The sequence below is a fragment of the Lagopus leucura genome, unplaced genomic scaffold, assembly GCF_019238085.1.
Source record: "Lagopus leucura isolate 7727_CA_CO unplaced genomic scaffold, USGS_WTPT01 Super-Scaffold_100001, whole genome shotgun sequence".
NCBI lineage: Eukaryota > Metazoa > Chordata > Aves > Galliformes > Phasianidae > Lagopus > Lagopus leucura.
In genome coordinates, this window is record NW_024962262.1 from 42,011,110 (window position 1) to 42,031,079 (window position 19,970).

The following is a 19,970-nucleotide window of genomic DNA, read 5'->3' on the forward strand; positions in this document are numbered from 1 at the left end:
CATAAAGTAAAATACTTGATATTATCAAGTACTATTATTCTCAGTAGCCTTTGCTAAGCATGTCATCGTGGAGTTAACTACTGTATCATAGTGTTCCTGCAGATAAAGGCAGATACAGTGTTGTGCAGGCATAAGAATAAAATTCAAGAGAAACGAAGAAAGATTTATTTGCTTCCTTCCACAGGATGGTTCTGTCACATTTGTGTAATACAGTATTCTCTCTTGGCTTTCACTGAAAAATCTCACTTACGCACTGATCTCTTCTGTGTGCAGAAGCTTACTTGTGCATGTTGTTTTCCTTTTCTATCCCACTTTTTCCATTCCAAAGCAGTCAAGAGTATATGAAAAAAAACAACTAAGGTCTCTCTGAAAGGTATCATACATAGAGATTTTCTTTAAGCATTGTTTGTCTAGAAAATCAAGCATGGATTCCAAATTTCGTGTTGTTATCCCTTACATATTACTCAGAGCTTCTTCCCCATACTCCTTCCTGGACTCAATTTGATTCTGGGTCTTTCCTGACCATTATCTCTACTTCTCTTAGTACTGCCTGTTCTGAAATAATATAAGGCTAATTAGGCTTGGAACAATAGTATGGTATGTGCAGTCCCTGGGAAGGCTACTGAGCATAAAGCATAAGGGAACAGGTGATACTTCACAATGCATAACAATAATCAATCAAAAATACGTGATAATGGAAAACAAAGAGAACTTTCCTATGACTATCCTAAGATAAAATATTGAGATATCAACATGTCAGTTGTCTTCAAGATTGCACAGACACTTTTGTGTCAGTTATAACTTCCTCGTAATATAGGGCTAGAGATACTGGTATTGTTCACGAAAGACTGCCATCTCAATTAAATATCAAATGGCAGGTCACTTCAGTAAGGCAGCACTTTTAATAGCTACTTTCTCCAATATAACTGCACATGTGAGCTGCTTAAATAGCTACTGTAATGGTAGCTACCTGTGTTAATACATCAGAACCCAGTTCTTTTTGGAGATATAGCTACATACATAACCTGTTGAAAAGGAGCCTACACCAGATCCAACTTGGAACGTTAACTTTTTTTTTTGCTGCAGATGTCACAGTTTCACATTGACTGTGAACTACAAATCAGTTAAAAGTTTTGTTACCTAGGGGAAATCAGGCTGTCTGCCCTCACCTTCTGTTAAACATAAAGCCTACATTCAGTGTTACTTCCACAAACAGTAACACAGAGCCCCTGCTTGAATACAAATGATTGAGACTAGAAATGAAGAATTTTGACTACCTGCCACATTTTACTGGTAAATCTTCTTCTACCCTCTGTGTCTGGTTCATCTTTCAGCTATACTCATGTAAATACTGAAAAGCTTTACCAAGTTAATGGTGAAGTTAATCAGAGTTACCAAGTTAATCAGAGAAAAATTGCTGTAAGTGAAAATAAAATCCTCCCTGGTTGTGAATTTGGGGATTTCTGAAGGTAACAATACAGAGGAAAACTGTTTCATACCAAACTTGTTTAAACTCATTTAATTGCTATCAGACTACAAAAAATGAGTACCAAAACATGTCAAATTATACTGTCACTTCATATATGAAATTCTTATTTTTGAATGCCAATAAAACTTGATGTATTTAAAGTCTGATCTTTTAACAAATTTTGTTAAACATAAATCACAGATAACATACGAAATACGTACAACACATAGTAATAGTGCAATCTCAAGAACAGCATCAGTAGTTTTAAATACTTGATTTCTTAAAATTCAACTGAGCAAGATGTAGCCATTGATTAAAAAAAAAAAAACATGTAAGGAATCATTTAGTTGAACAGTGCTATCATAAGATTTTACGTAAATTCCTATCATAAATCCAGGGAAATTGCAACCAGTGATAGCTCAATAAGAGTTCCATGACATAGGAAAAGTACAACTGTCTTTAAAGACAGTTTTGGAATTGCTCAGTCACTGTTAAAGTGGGGGCTGTTAAGCGCTTGCACAGGAACTCTTCTCTTTTGGCAGTGACATGAACATTTTAATGCCATATGGTTGCAAAGTACAACCTGACAGTCTGGCATAGCTCCTAGGCCAATGTAAACCGAAGGATCTCCACTGACTTCAAAAGAATGTGTGAATTTATATTACTTGAAAAGCCATCTATTTATTCATAATTTTAGATTAAATGTTATTACTATTATTAGAAAAGGTCAAACCAAGAGTCTATGTAACAAAAGAAAAAAATGTAAACAACCATGCAAGGATAAAACACACATTAATGAAAAGTGTACTCCAGACCACTCACAGTTTAAGTTTCAGAACCTGACACCTGAAACTTCAACATTAATAAATGTTCCTACCCAGTCCTTCTTTCCAAAGTAAGAAAACTTTCGTTTTCAAGAAATGTGCTTATTGCTGTGATTGTGATATTAATACGGATGCCTTGCTGCTGCTTTCTTATCAGTTCTCTGGTGCATGGAAGCTTTTTAGAACTGCCTTGACAAATTTGGATAATCACAACACAACTATAAGAAAATATATTTACCTAAGAACTACAGAACAGAATTACAAAGAAATTTAGACATCTAGTGCCCTTTGTCAGCTCTTCACTCAATCACCTTACGTGCTAATAAAATTCACAAAACATTCATTACACTGTTATCTAACTCTGTCTCAGTAGCAGAGGTATTCAAATCATTTACCTTTGGCAAATAATTTGGGCTTAAGTAGAAGGCCTCATGATGAAAGTAGAGCCACCAGGGAGATATTCGGAGTATTTAGGTTAAGAATTTAAGTACTGCCCAAATACTCTTTATCCTTTCCATAATGACCATAGTTCTATCATTGGCCAGGAACAAATTTGCCTGCGTCAGAACACCGCTGATGCCAAGTGAGAGCCATAAAATACACTTTCTATATATATATTTCAATATATTGCTGCAAAAGAAAAATCTGGTCAAAGAAGCCAAGCATGTACAGCCCTATTTCTCATCTCTCTGGACAGCTCAGGGGACATAATGTTTCCTAGAGATATGACAGAGCCAGCAAGTCTTATTTTGGAGGCAAGTCTTGAACTTATCTCCCAAAGAGTACCCACTGCCAATAGTCAGTAGCATAAATCTGTTCCACCTAACTATTTGTCATAGCAGAAAGTGTTATCAAGTGGAATACCTTTAGCAACACAGATGAGAGCTATTTTTCTTTTGTTCTTATCCTCGCAAGAGCTCACTTCTGAATCCAAACTGATATTTTAGCAGCATACTGGAAAAACTCCCAGCATTTGCTACACGGAAAATCACATGAAGGTAAGATTGCTCTAATTACCTTTCAGAGAAAGGAGCAGAAAAGCTGTTACACTTGGTTTTAGCATTGTAATATGCATTCCAATCAAAAGACTTTATTATAATTGCCCTGTTTCTTGCTCACTGAACTCAATTCTTCTGTCTCTTGCTTAGGTAAAGAGAGGAGCACCTAGGTGTCAGTTGTTTGGTTGAGCTGAAGTACCTGCAGTGTCCATGTGGCTTCTGAAGCGATTACTTAAGAGGTCACATAGCACCACTCTGTCATGAAAAAGCCAGATTCTGCAGGCTTTCCTGAGTTCTTGGGTTTTTAAAGTCACCTAATATGCAAAGTCATCAACCAATAGCAAGTACATTCATATTTATGAACAACACGGTGCATGTGATCACAATATTGTAGATCCTACACATATCAGCTGAACACAGATTCTCAATTTGACAGGCACAAAGCTTGTACAGGATTCCATCAGTGAAGAGACAGCTCATGGAATCACTGCTTAAGACTTGGAGAGTATGAAAGAACACAGTGCTCGTTTCAGATGTTTGTTCAAATGTAAGGACTGATTCCTGCAACTTTCAATTTATATTCTCACCTGATTTAATTGGAAATTTTTTAAAAGAGATAACGGAGAACTCCAATTTATTATGCCTCTACTATTTTGTTAGCTTATTTCAAATACTATGCCTAGAACAGAGAGAAGTGGCAGCACATCATATTAACTATAGAAGGACCGATCTGTCAGATTATAAAAGAAAAAAATTAAATGTATAACTATTTCACTTGATTATGGCTGCAGGTCATTGTGGAGGGAATGTGAAAATGGGAAAGTATTGGAAAGAAAAGGGTAAGAGGCCTATCTAACAAAACTGATTGTGCTTTTGCCATCAACAGTGACAAACATTCATCTTGTTTCACAGACAGATTCAGAGACACAGCAATGTTCTGAGATTTCAACGGAAAAAAGAGAGAGAAAAAAAGATATTTTAGTTAGATTAGCAACAAAATATGCATTTTTTTCTTGAACCAGATTCATACTGGTATCCATGGTACCTATAAATACAGCACAGGATCTGCAAAGAACCTTTACTGCTCTGAAATAACTTCGGAAAGCAAAGTAAAAACCAACTAAAAGGGGATTAAACATTTATGCAAGATATTGCAATTTCCCCTCTTCCTAATGAATCAGTGAAGACACAGTTTAGGAGCTGGAGTTATGTAGACACAATCCTGCTAAAAACAGGCCTGCTCGACACATACCTATTCTGTAACACTACTAGAAAACACCATAGGGGTGTTTACTGATTCTATACACGTATTGCATTGATACTAAGCTGTAACCTGAAAATTTATCATTAAAAAGTGAATTGTTATTTACAACCAGATGTTGGACAGCCCTTGCAGAATTTACTCTTTTTCACAGACTGTGTGTAACCAATCACTCAAAGAACTTACCCGGCCAGCATAATGCATAACAGTGAAGGTAGAGCCCTGATCCTTTGGTGCAAGGTTGCCATTTCCATCTTTTGTGGAGGAGTACACTGTATTTGTGTCTGATGTATCTAGGTAAGACTGAATCCGTTTAGAAAGACTCTGTTCCACTGACCAATTAGATTGGCTTTCTTCATCTAGCATTGACAAAAAGCCTGACGGTTTCTGAAATGAAAAATAGAATTTTCTGTTTTTATGCAGCAGAATTCGTTGCTTGTGAAATAAAACAGCTTGTAATTTAGCAGGGTAAACATCATCTTATGGAAAGAAAAGGAAAAAAAAGACAATATAAATATTCTGTTAAGTCTCCAAAAGATAACTTTGCAATAAACTCAGGGAATAATATTTCATTTGTCAAAAATGATAATCATTGCTGATCTTTTAGGAAACTGATTGGGCTATGTTCTTGTTAGATATTTTACACCAGAAAGTAGCTCCAGGTGCAAAGCTGCTGAAGTCACAGCAGAGACTGGTCAGTACTATAGCTGCATCCAGAATACAGCATGATATGCAGATACTACAAGTGAATCCATGTGGGCAACGACTTTCTGTTACGTCTTCTTCAACCCTAGATTGTTACAAAGCTGTTAACCCTCAAGTTTTAAGAGCAGATATAATGACCACAGACTTTCTCAATAAACCAGAAAATACAGCAAAGCGTTGTATTAATATAGCGAGTATGTATATAAATACAAATGATATTAAGTGAATCTGAAGACTACCTGAAAGAAAAAATCCAAGGCTGCAGTATGGTTTCCTGGAGAGTACACAGTTTCTATGGTAACTCCTTCTTGTACACATTCTGTTTGCTCTTGTAGGAAAAGCACTTCATTGATATACTGATGTATCTTCTCATTGGTCATATTGATGCACAGCTATTGCAAAACAAAGAAAACATAAAGATTAGAAGACTACTGGATAATTAATTGGTGTAGGGTTTTCTGTACATCTAATATTAAATTTGATGAAACATCATTTCACAACATATTATCTCTCTGTAGACCACCGATTAGGAAGACCCTAGGGAAATTTACATTTTAACAGCTATTAGTATTATACTGGGAATAAACAGTTTTCTGTCTGCATAGATCACTGCGAATTCCTCATAAGAATCATCAAATACCATCCCTAACAAACAGTGCAAATTTATTCTAATTCTATTGATTGAAGTAGAGCAACTTTAAGTATAAACTGTTATGCTCAATGTTCCTCTGCTGTATATATTCAGGGAGACTATGCAGATGCAATGTGCTTTTTGAAAAAATAAAATAAAATAAAATAAAAAATTACACATTTGCTTAAGATCCCGATTATGTAATTATTTTAGTATTAGCAAATATGTTCAAACCCTGCTTCCACACAGAAGAGCACCAGAACTCACTGGGTTTTGTTCAAATAGACCATATAAAACACCTAGCAAAATTTTACTAGATGACTCCCTCCATTTTATTGATATTCTAAGGGAAAGTTGGCAGGAAGACAGTCTTCAATAGAAAAGTTCAAAGTCTGTGACGATAAATAATATAAAAAACTCTCAAATATTTACTTTGATTGCCTTTTAAGACTTTAGTGACACTTTTCTAAAATAAATAGTTCAAAACAAACCTTGTTTCCATTTACCAATAGGTGAGGCTTGAATAAGCTTATTCTGGAACCTTCTGTACTTTATTCAAAGTTCATAATCTTCAAAGTTTAATAACTTTGTTGAATAAATCTTAAACTATTTTATTTATATTAAAATGGAAATTCTAGTGGGGAATTCTAAAATCTCCTCCAATGGTGTATTAACTATCACTACGAAATTAAGAAAACAGAAACTCTCAGAGGGTTGGAAGACACTTTGTATGAGGAATGATGGAAGGAACGTCTGCACAAAGTCTCTTTTAACATTAAACCAGTCACATATTTGTTTTGGCCATAAGCTAGACCTTCCATGAACAAATTGTAAAAAACTAATTCCACCAGCAAGACATGTTAAAAATATGAAACATTTAGATCAAGCATAAATATACAGGCTTAAAAAAAAACAGGTAAGGGAAAGACAATGAGAAAAGAATTATAGCTGCCTGAGTTTTCCATCAGCTCCTCATGCTAGAATAGCCACCTTGCATTTGTTCTACAATGAAGTAGGCCACTGTCAGTAACTATAAGAAGAAATAGAACAAGAAACACATTTTGTAACCAAATGTCTGTTACTAATTGTCTTTACCAATGCATGAAAGTGAAGACAAAAGACAGCTTCAAATAATAACACTGTTTTTTAAAAGCAGGATTTTTGTCTTATTTTGTTAACTCTGAAAGTATAAAATTGATTTATATTATTCAATTATTTTATGGAAGGAGAAAGCTCTTTAAATTTTGTGTCAGGCAAACATATGCTTTGCCGCTTGCTTCCCAAATTCAAATTCTAGTTCCAAAATCTCTTCAGAAAACTCTTAGCACTATTTTAGAAAACATGTATAACATCACAAGCTTATACTTCACAGGACATGTAAAGCTTTGACATGACACTTGCCATGTATATTTACAAATGAGATCTTTAGAGAGCAATTTAATTATTCCATTAATTAATTTTACCGTAAGAGAAGCTGACAAAATCCCCATAAACTTATAAACTCACTGTTCTATCTAGCAGTGGTTGTGAGCAGCAGCTCTGCAGAATGAGCACCAGGAGAGCAGCCAACGGCTGCTGAAAAGCAAAACGCTCTCATCATATAATTCCCCATTTCAATGTTTTATACATCCCACAGGAAAAAAGGTGATAAACTGCAGGTTTTAAATTAAATGCTTGAAACAAGTTGCTGTAACAGTTAAAGCAGATGAAATGTAGAAATTTGATGAAAATGAACACAGCTACCTTTGCTAACTCATCTTCTTTTGGTCTGTCACATGAGGTTTATAAAATAATGACATGTTTCCTGTCCAAAGAAAAATTGAGAAAAGCACATGTACTTAATGTCACCCATGCAAACTAGATGGAAATGTAGCAGTAATGATTTTTTACCCAAAATAAATGTTGTGGGAGTACCTCTAAGCACTGTACACTTACTTAACTTTATGAAGTTACTCAGCATTACCAATGATGCTTCTTGTCATTAAATATGCTTAAACTACGCTTTGCATGCCTTTAATTGTCTCCATTGTATGTTTCTTCACTAGAAACCTTCTGTTCCACTTTCCTTTCTAATCCTAACTCACTGTCATGTGTAGGTGGGGAAAAAACCCACACAATATATGTGTCAGAGTCTTCATTAAAAGGTACCTCTAAGATATTGAAAGAAAACAAAAGAAAACAAAAAGGTCAAGTTCAAGTCTTTAAACTGAACTTGAAGTAGCATGCAAATTGCAGTATTTGGGAAAAAAAAATGGAGTGCCATCTGGTAAAACTGGTAGACTTTCACTACATTAACTTAACCTCTCTTCCTTTACTGCATTTGGCAGCATACTCAAAACTAAAATTAAGGTAGAAAATTATACTGTGCTCCAAAGTCTGAAAAGCAACTATCATTAATGTTTTGGAGTTTTTTGTTTGTTTGTTTGTTTGCTTTTGTTTTTGTTCCCTTGCTTCTCACTGTATAGAAAATAACATCTGAAAAACCATAGCAAAAAAAAAAAAAAAAAAAAAAAAGGGAGAAACCAGTGGGGGACCAATGGATGTAAACATCTCCTACAAAGCTTGCTTACATCCTTCCTTGTGCAGAAGGATTAGCTCACTCAAGGGATGTATATTAAGAGCACTGAGTAAAGCTTACCCCTGTCATATCAACCCATCTACCAGACTCTATTTTTTTGGCCAAGACAATGGAACTATGACAGCAAGTTTAATTTGTAAAGACGTGCTCCAGCTTTTCACAAAAACATGATTCTGAGATAATGGAAGGCTGAATCAACTTCTCAACTTCTGTTTACTAAGAACAGATACAGAAAATATTTTTAGATTGCCTAAAGGTAGGCAATCACTCATTTCTCAGAAGTATATTGGTTACTATTCCCTTATATCTGCTACTTTAAGAGAAAAAAAGACATACATAGATACACATATATACACGCATCTCTTTTGTCTTTTACTACTTTGTGCAACAGTTTCTGGATTTCCACGGCTTTTATGCAGAGTACCAATTAGAATAATTTTAATGAATGTATAACACTAGAAATTATCACTTTTCTTCCTTTGTTTTTTAGAACCTAATACAGAATTCTTGTGTTCCATGCAGAATCAGCACAAACTCATAGTGCTTCTGACTCTATCAGAAGAACTTGATTTCACGGAGAATTTATGTTATCTTGGGCAGCCTGGTCTAGTATTAGATACGGAGGTTGGTGGCCCTGCATGTGGCAGGGGTTTGGAACTTGATGATCCTCGACGTCCCTTCCAACCCAAGCCATTCTGTGATTCTATGACAGTGCTACAAAGTTCAGTCTGAAAGTAATGCCTTCTATTAATTTCCAGAGAAACTGCAACAGATATAAAGAGCACAATAACATTGTTTGATAAAGCAGATTATCAGCGAAAAATCACTCTTTTTCAACATTTTCACTACCATTAGCTATGCATTTTCACCAGCAACAAACAAGAGCCTGTATGCCACGGTCACAAAAAACTGCGCCAGTGGAGATGACCCACCATTGCTGTCACCACTGCTGAAGCACACTGCCCACCACCTCACTGTACTCACATCCATTGTTTGGTCTCCAGAAACGTTCAGCAAGGATCAGTGAATGACAGTGGATGCCATTCTTCCCACATGGAGGAATTCAGCAGCACACCTTTGCTCCACCTTCACTTCCATGTCAGACACCACTGTCAGATCACCCCTCTGCTGCCATCTTTCACACGGCAACAACGTGTAATGGAATACTGGTGGGAAGGCTCTGCCTCTACTGCCATAACACCAACGTCTGTCTCTGACATTGTGGGCCAACATAATAAAATAGAGAACATTCAGAGCAACCCTCATATATTAAAATTTTGTTATGTATATTTGCTACCTGAAAGTCCTTCCACAAGAAAGAGTCTGTAAAGCTCTTCCACAAAGGATAAAATTTCAGTACAAACTGGAATATACATCCACCTGATTTTGAACACACAAGAACATTAAACAAGCAAGGAACTAATAAGATAATAACAGTTCTTTATTTGAAGGAATCTGGACTTAGACATCCACACCACTTTTTCCCTCCTACTGCTGGTCATGAATACTGCTGTAATGGGATCAATGGGGTGCTGCTGTGAAAAAGCAAGAAGCCAGTTAAGAAAAGACCTTGGGCAGCATTTCCCCTATCTCCCTGTCTGGGAGTCTAAATTTATAGATAAAGGATTTTATTTTCAGCCTCACTGTTTCTACTGGAAAAGAAAAAAGAAAACATAATAATAATAATAATAAAGGAGTATTTTAATGTCAGGTACAAGTCAGTGAGCATACTGAGGTAGCCAACTTTAAAAAAGACTAACACTGATTTTCCAGTGGCTTTCTGTAGCACTGGGCAGATAAGCATCCTGCCCAAATGAAACAAATGTGAGTAGAATGAAAAAAGTACAAAGAGACTGATGGGGAACAAGATTACAACATGACAAAAGCCACAAGGAGTGAAAGATTGTCAGAAACTGGGTTGGGGAATAAATTATAGCACAGGGTTGTAAGGCCCCTGAGGGCACTAATTCTTATGGTCCTGCTCAGTTTCCTCTGGGCCCCTCCCCATGTCTGTGTCCTGTACCTGTCCTAGAGGCCCCACGGCAGTGCCAGTTTCCAGACATGTCTTTAACTGCTCCTGATGGGACCTGAGCCCTGACTTGCTGCTTGCTGCCTCACTGCTCATGATGGTCCCAGTTACTGATCCTGGCTCTGCCCACCATGATCAGACCATGCATGACAGTGACCATTATGATGGGCATGACAGGTTCACTGGACAGGGCAGCTGGCTCTTGCTGTTTTCTGGCAGGGATAATAAAGCCTTCCTGCGCATGGAGGCTAGCTGGACCACAATTTTATTCCTCAGGAGAGCTAACACCAAATAAGATTTATTTTTCTGTATAAAATTAGATATTGAATTGTGTTTCAGATTGCCTCAATGCAGACACTTGCGTACTGACCTCCCATCTGCTATCACTGAGACTGTAATGACCATAGGAATGTTAATTTATGTAACTTTTACCTATTCATGTCTACCTATCTCTGTAATAGGCAACATGAACTTATATTTAGATAGCTAGAAAAAGGCTTATGGATGAGGAAAAGTAATTTATTTTAAAAATTATTTCATTATGACTGATTTGGCTAGAGAAGGTGACATGACAAAATCAAATGAAGTCTCAGCAAAGTTAAGTAATTATTTAAAAGACTTTCTAAACCTAGTAATAAACGCAGGCAAAAATTCCTGTGAACACAGCTGGACTGTAGAAGCTCTTTTGCCTCACTGTAGTGACTCTGAAGTGGTGAAGTCTTGAGTGGAGCAGGCAACGCACTGTGCTCTAGGAGCCAGCTGACCACTACGGTAAAATGAATACAGCACTGAGCTGCCACAGGAGACACACTTCTCTACTACTGAACACACTTTAATAGGCATAGAGTTGAATGAAAGTCAAGAGACACTTGACTGTCTCAGTCCTGACTCAGATAAATCACTTACATTTCCTGTAAAAAAGAGGTTACAGTTTTTTCCGCAATTCATAAGAGGTCTACAGATGCAAAAAAGACCGTTCAAGAGCTAAATACATTACTTAGAAAAGCTAAATATTTTTTCAGTTTATCACTTGATTTAGACAACAGAGAGGAAATACTCTATTAGAGCCTATTTTACTTAACTGCATTATTGTTTTTTTATAATCTTCCACAATTACAGATCTTGATTACCCTGAGTTTACATGTGAGAAAGATGTGCTACCCTTTCTACTTTACCATCTGGTCCTTCTGATATAATAAACATAGAAAGAATTAGGGGAAAATGATGCGGACAACTTCATCCACCTTCTCTCCTGCTTACGGCTTATATTCATTTGCCATGAGTTCATTTGTATTCTCTTGCAGTCAGAGAACACAGTGCCATAATGGTATAAAGAACACAGCAGCATTCCTTATCTGATTATTTGGAGTTGTGCTGTGAAGGACTATGGATAAGATCTAATCTAGCTTTAAACATTATCAGAAGAGCAGAAGACATTTTCTACTTCTAAAGAAGTGCAAATTAAACAGAAAAAAAAAAAGTAGTTGCTCTCAAATAAGGGTCCTAAAAAACCACCGAAAACTGACATTGCTATGTTTCCTGAAATGATTGCAACATATCTGACCAGAGAATCAAAGAAAGAATGGTGTAAGCTGGAAGGAACCTTTGAAGATGATCTGGTTCAGTCTTTCTGCTCAACAAGAGTTACCTAGAACAGGTTGTCCAGGACCATGTCCAGATGGTTTTCAGTGTCTCCAAGGAGAAGACCTCATCAGCTCATAAGAGCTTCCTGGGTTTCAGAGGGAGCCTCCTGTGCACATGGCCTTTTGTCTTGGCATTGGGCAGCACTGAGGAAAGCCTGGCTCCAACCTCTTTGCACTCTCCCTTTAGGTATTTGTATATTTTGCTGAGATCTTCCTGAGCCCTCACCAGGCTGAGCAGTCCCAGCTCTCTCACCTCTCACAGGAGAGGTGCTCCAGTCCCTTCGCCATCCTCTTAGCTCTTTGTTGGCTTATTTTAAATGTTCTATTAGCATGTCTACCAACTGACCTGAATTGAGTCACCAGAAAGATTCACACATCTTGGAACATCCCCAGATTGCAGCAATCACGGGTTTTTATTCCTTCTTAAAAAAATATTATGACTATTTTCATGAAAGCGGACGAACAGAATGCCTTGTCTTACACTAATTTGAAACGAAAGAATAATTTCTGCCAAATTACTTTTGTAGTGCCATTTTAAAATATGTTAATCTAAATGTAATGAAAAAATAATTTTTACAGCTCCTACACTGTTCAGCTGCTAGTCCCATTTACTGTTAACGTTCTGCAATCACAGGCCTTGACACTGGACGTGTTTGCAGACATGATGCAGTGCTTTGCGTGAGGACCATATCTGGGCTGCAAGCCTGTTTATCAACAGAGTTAACTAGTCCAGGCAGGATACTGAGCGAGGCTAGACTGCTGCACAGCTCCTGAGTGCAGGCAGTTTGCAGTATGTGTGTCCGCGTGATTACATTGCGCCATGTGGAGATACAATCTGCTTCCGTTTGCTGATACTGCAACCTATCGCTTCAGGAATCTGATGTGTTAACCACACTACAGAGTTGATATGAAAATGAACTTTGTAATTCCCTCACCACCATTCTGTCTTTTAAGGAATGCAATTCACTAGTTTCTGATGTAATGACCCATACTGTTACTCAGTATTACTCAATGAAACCCACTCAGTCCAATTGGGGGGACAGTCAGTGTCTCCTGATACATACTTGTTTACTAAAAAAATACAATAACAATTCACAGTTGACTTTGAAATTACCATGTTCACCATGTAGAAATACGAAAACTACTTTTACTCATTTTCCTGTTGGGCTCATGTTAAGCAACATCTGCAGTTGCTAAGCAGAAAATGATTTATTTTTGAAAGAATTCATGGTATTTTTTGTGATATCAGTCACAGAAGTTGCATGTATTTCATGACAGAAAACAATGCAGAAAAGAGTCAGTGAAAAGAAAAACAACAAGCCAGTAAGTCTCAAGATGCACTACTCTCTTCTGAAATTCTAGAATGTCTGGAATATTTTATCCTTGTTAATCATTAGGTTTTATCACAGAATCACAGAATCGTAGGGGTTGGAAAGGACCTCCAGAGATTATCAAGTCCAACTGCTGAGATTATGGGATTAGTTTTGAGTGGACATATCCTCAGTCTATCAAGATGTTTTCTATTTTTCATTTTATATTTTCCCCCAAATAAGATATTCTCACTGAATGGATATGGCTATGGATATTGGCAATCATCTTTAGGCCAGCAAAGCTTTCAAGCTAGGCAGAACTGTAACAGCAAAAAAAGTTTTGCGAGAGGGGAACTGGAAATATGTTATTGTGTTCTTAAATGTTACTTTGAAGACAAAGGTAAGCTCACCTTTTTGTGCTTTCAGATTTTTGGAAACTACATCCATGTAAATATGCTACACATACTGAACTAATATGGCATGATGACACCCATATCATGAGAAAGTTGAGCCATAAAACAATGGATTAACTGAGATAAAGGGGCAAATTCTAATTTCAAACAATAAGAGGTCCTTTGTTTTCTTCTTTCTACTGCTCTGATTTACTTCTGCTGTGTAACTGAATGAACGACAAAAACTTACACATCTCTTACAGCATGCAGTGTACAGTTGCTAATGTCCTCTGGAATATGCACTCAACAAGAGCTTTGTTGATCAGAGAGTAGTGTTAAAGGCAAGGAGGATCCAGTTTTCAAAAAAATATTTCATACTTAAAAGGATTTTTAGGCATTCATTCAGCTAAAGTTTAATTTATTTTCCATGGATGTAATTCAACTTTTAAAGTCTTATTTTGAAAAGTCACAAAGAGATGCATCTGCCAGTAACAGCACTTCAAAGAATGAAGCATTTTCATTCTTTTCTTTTTTATCTGAGGCATCTGAAGACTTTTTGGTCTTCATCTCAATCCAGTCTATTTTCTTCCTACTCGCTGACCTAGCAGAAGGATCGCTTTCACAGGCATGAAAATGGACAACACTAACTACTCTCCTCAGGTTGTCTTTCAATGCTGATACTACCGCTCTTTCAAATCATTATGATAGATGTTTACCAGATTATTTAAAATTATGAATAACTCTGTAACTCAACAAAGCCTGGGTTTTAATTCAAACCCATACATGAACACAGAGAAAAAAAAATTATGAACAGGTTTTTTCCTTCTTGAAATTTATTTTCTGATCAAAACATTTGTTTGGCTAAAAAAGAAACTTAATCTTTGTGGATGATGGACAGCTATAGTGAATTCAGAAAAACAAAGCTGTTTACCTGTTCAAAAGTATTCCTTTGAAATTCTTCAAATCCAAAAATATCCAGTATTCCAATTTCAAATATCCGATCGCTGAAAAAAAAAAAAACAAAACAACAAAACACCACATATTATAAATAGTAAGATTTCAAGCAAGAGAATAATATATGTGTTGTTCCTTACAAAAGTTTCTGCTCTAGCATGAAAATGGCCTTCATTTAAAAAAAAAATGGTTTGAAGCACACATGCAGACTATATATACAACAGAATAAAAATTCTACTCACCAATCTCTCACATAAAAGATAAATAAAGTGTTGAGATTGTTTTAGTAACTGTCTTGTAAAGTAAATTTGAAAAAGAATGGGAAAAAATGCTTAGTTTCTTGAAAATCCAGTTTCTAAAGATGTAGGTATCTATTCACTCAGATAAGGAACAGCCACTGAAGGGAAGTTTCTAAATTGTCTGAATGCACTCAGTCACTATTTTCAGTTTCTATTTCCCCAACAGCCAGAACAACTCTACTGAATGCACATCAAGGGATCATTAAGTCAAAGTCCCATTTGCCAGAATCAAGCAGAGGATGTGAGCTCCACCTGCACAAGAGGTTACATCTCCCAGGAGAAAGAACAGTGAGGATTTTGGCATGAAGAGGACAGACATTTCTTCTCTGTATATGAAAAAAAGAACCTGTTGGCAGTGTACCTTATTTATCATACACCTCTATCAAGAAAAGGGCTTTATTTTTGCCCAGTAAGGGCGAGGATAGGATAGTCACCTAGGATTTAGATAAGGAAAATGGGAAATGGACAAAGGAGCTATTATTCTCTACTTACTCAGGACTAAGATTGTCATCCAGATCTGAAGGAGAACTTAAGCCATTACAGGAGAAAAATGAATGTTTGGGATACCCTATTTCTTGCTTTGGAAGAATTTGAGGACTTTATATAACAATGCTGGGGTGACTGAGTCTGACTTTTTCTTCATGTAACATTAAAGAGAGAAAAACCTGTCAAAAGCAGGTTGTAGTTTCACTATGAATGCAGTGTGAATTTCTTCAGGATGAAGTAATCTCCAAGTAAAATGAAAGACTTCCCATTATAGCCAATAGCTGTCTTGGAGAGGAGAAAAAAAGAAAAGGAAAAATCTTTCCATTCATGAGAAAGGAAATGGATGCCTTCTAAAGCAGATGAGTTTTCCTTTCTCTTTTACATCACAATTTGTAAATGTATATACTATATGTAAATGCTTGCAGATGATATTGCAGCCTTCTGTTTCTGTGATCTACTTCCACATTTTTCCTCCATATTTCCTCTTTTAGATTTTTGTATATACCACATTATAGAAGAAAACGGAAAAAAAAAGATGATCCACTACTTAGTGCTTCATTACAGGTCTACTATAGTCAATATAAAATTACCATCAGTACCATTCAATTGGATCAGGATCCAGTAGCCCTGAAAACAAATCCCATATTAACATTCAAAACAGTAAAATAATAATAACATAAGAGTACTGCAAAACAGACTAGAAAGAAAATAACAAAAACAAAACAGTCCTTAGGGACTAGAAGAGCCTTCTTCAGAAACGATATCCATGAAGTTTGTCTTCATTTGTAAGGCGTTCAACGCACTACTCATTGTCACAAGACTGGTTATACACATAAATGTCAGACAATGAGAGCTACGTAATAAATCTAGCCTACAATGACTTTATTGGGCAAGAGAGGTTATCGTGAGGTTGATTAGCCTCCAAGGAAATTTCTGCAACAAGAAGCATACAGATGTATCATTATCTCCTCTGAGTGTGATCTAAATGGTATGCAAAAAGGTAAGCCTTATTCTCAAGTGTTACTGATTAGATGGATGTACATTCCTCGCCTTAATGTGTTTTGAAAAAAACTTGTTCACTTCTATGAAGAAGGATTAGACATTTTCAAAACAAACTACTTGTGAATAATGCTTGAAGACCAGAATTATCATGTTATTCAAAAAAGTTTTGGAAAAAAAAAAAGCATGGAATTGCTTGGAATTTCAGATTATTTGATATGAGTCCATTCTTACTTCATTGTTTTGTTATTTAGCTATAACTTTCATAGGAAAGTGTAACAGGAACTGCTGTGTAACACAGTAGCTGAAATACTGCTTTATATATCACAATTATTAGGATGTACTTAATATTGAAGGAACAGATCATCCCTTCCCTGTTTAATTCAGTGAATGGATTTGAGGTTGGATTGCTTACATCCCGGCTGAGTGCCATGACTGTTGTTTTGTCAAATCAGTCTTCCTGATTCTTTCTCAATAAATACATAAGCATTTGCATAAGGAAGAGACCAAAACAAATTGATCTACAAAAACACTCTAAATCAGGCAAAAAAACCAACACCACCCTTGTCCAAGTTTCTAGCACTCTCAGGGAAAGTGTATAATCTACTTCAAGTAATATTACTTATTAAAATTGTGGCATCTCTGAGAAACACTTTAATTTTCATGGAGATGTATCTACTTGACAGGAAAACATATCACCCTAATATTTTGTTGAACTCCACCTGATAAACTTGGCTGTGAAATGTTAGAAGATGTACACACTATATGAAAACCCTATCAACAGGGCAAATATAGAACAAGGACCTGTCTCCACTAGGATGGTAATAATTTCTTCCTGTAGTGACACTTATATGCAAGATTTCATGAAGAATGACAGTAATTTTATGTACTGGAATATTCCCTATGAGGGGGATTTGAACTAGATTATCTTTAAGGTCCCTTGCAATCTATGCTTATGATTATTCTATGATTACGACTAACACTGCCCATATTTTGCAAATTAAATAGCAACAGACAGAGCAACATCAAAATTACATATTTTATAGTTACAAATTATTTTACTTTATTTTCTGTCTTCCCCTGTTTCATACTACCTTTCTCCTCAGACAGAGGGGTCCATATACAGTTTCTTGGCTATCTGTCAATCATATTAATTCCAAGAAAATTACTTTCCTTAAATTAAACATAGCAGAGATTCCCAAGGCAAAATAAAGCATGCATGATTCCTTGTTTAGAAATGAAAGAGCATGCCACTTGCGTCTAAAAGAGCAAGTATTAAAAACAGTATTTTTGTTCTGAAGAATTCCTTTATTTTACCCAATTTTTTATGATTGCTGAGCATCACTGACAATTGTCTTCACTATGTTTCAGACATTCAACATTTAATATGCGTAAGTAGAACAGTTAAAATACTGGTGACCAAACCTTCAGTTTCATGAGGTAATGTTCTGTACTTATTTAGAAGATAAGAGAAGGTGACACTTCCATTTTATATGGACATGAAATTCAATTATTAAAATCGTAATTACTTTTACTGTATTATTATTATTATATCTTCTGGGGTTTAACAATAATTTTTCACATAAAAATTAGAAGAACAGCACCTTGCCAATATTTGAAGAATGTTTCCATCTCTGACACAAGTACATAGCTGTGAATAGTTAAATATACAGTTAAACATACAGTGGATGCTGACCATACCTGATTTGATTTTCATGACTTACAAAACAGCCTTTCAGCCAAAAATACTTTACAATCTCTCTAGTTTTACCTTTTTCTTCACGATTCTCGCTGTATATTAGCTCTTCATAGACTAGAAACAACCTTTGATCTTGTATGCATAACATTTGCATTATGAAGAAATGACGTAAAAAGTCTTGGTAACTCCTAAAAATAACATACATATACAAAACATCCTGTACGAAGATCTAACATCTTAATACACCTCTTGTCATTCATCATGAGGGACTTTCAAACTTTATGCCGTTCCTCATGTAGGTGAGCAGAATTCCCTTTACATAGTTCCGACCAATCATTTCAGTCAAGTCTACAGCTTTGAAATCCATAGGGTTCATTCCCATTGCTGCTTTTCATATTCTACCTGCACAAGACAGTGAGGTGAATTTGCTGAGGTTATATAATCTAAACCTTTTCATCTGCCTGGATATAAGGTTTCTTGTTCTTCCTCCAACTTCTGCTAGCAAGGAAGGAAGTGAGTAAGCTTATGTCTCATCTGGATAAACCAGAAGCAATACTGGCTAATGAGGAAATATTTCTATGATTAGATGGGATATATAGCCAAGCCTTCAACTGAGACCTGCTGCACTCAGGATCCTACCTAGACATCCTCAGTGCTCCACAGGGACAGAAGACACCTGCTGCCGTAAATGTGGCTCTTGAACAGTTCTATTCATGAGACAATAGCTTAATGTTCCCAGTTGTAAAAGTTCTTCATCTCAAACAGTTACTAACAAACCAGACTTTTGAGAGTGATTTTTCTGAGTATTTTTTTTAAGATTCTGAGATTTTTGTGGAGACGGTGTAATTTCCAAATCGCTCAGCCATTTTGTTCAACAATTGCTGTTTTTCTTTTTAAATTACCATAACCAAGCATGAGATGTACAGATAAAGAGTAGTTGGGCACAGTGGAAAGAAACACTGACTCTTCATCTGACGGACATTTCTTTGAGCAACTTGATAGGTATGGCAGGAAATAAGACACATTTTTGCTAACTGTCTTAAGGTCCATAGTTCTCTCATTAGCAACACATACACTTCCCTGGCTCTTTAAAGCAAAATTTGTTTTACACTTTAAAACATGGTGCTGTATTGTTCATTGAAACACTGGCAAAGACCCAGATTGAAGCAGATCTCAAAATATGATGCTACACACAATGCTGTACTCAATACTTTGTACTGTCCGTATGTTTTAAAGTTTCCCCTACCTCCACATATAAAGACAGTTCTCCTGTGGGCTCATATTCTGAACAGGAAATCTCTTTCTGTCCCTCCTGCATACTCAACATCCTTCTACTGTGTTCAATAACAGATCAATAAAAATTTTAGTTTAGGCTCTGATTTTTTTCTTTAGCTGGGCAGACTTCTATTTCAGAAATATCTCACTCATGATCATACTATAAATCAGATAATGTGTATCAAGAATTTTGAGAATGGGACTCCTGAGATCTTTCCTTTACCCACATAAATGTTGCACAACTACTCTCTGGTAGTACTTGAATTTCACTGGGAATAAGATTACACAGTCAGAATACCGAAACTTTCAGAAAGTACAGATCCAGATATATTCTATATGCTTTATTTGAAACAGAAATCTATGGCTGACTTGGTAATACAGAGAGAGATGTAGTGTACGGGGCATTAAAGTGTCACTGC

At 36.1% G+C, this 19,970-nt stretch overlaps 1 protein-coding gene across 1 annotated transcript in view; it reads right to left on the reverse strand.

Annotated features, from left to right (window-relative positions):
* Positions 1–19,970, reverse strand: part of MYO16 (myosin XVI) — a 258,883-nt gene that overhangs the window by 91,016 nt on the left and 147,897 nt on the right. Inside the window, exons 20-22 of the mRNA XM_042867357.1 lie at positions 14,771–14,843; positions 5,496–5,648; positions 4,738–4,938 (exon numbers count right to left, since the gene is read on the reverse strand). Of these exons, the coding sequence (XP_042723291.1) occupies positions 4,738–4,938; positions 5,496–5,648; positions 14,771–14,843 (427 nt within the window). The remainder of the gene's footprint in view (positions 1–4,737; positions 4,939–5,495; positions 5,649–14,770; positions 14,844–19,970) is intronic.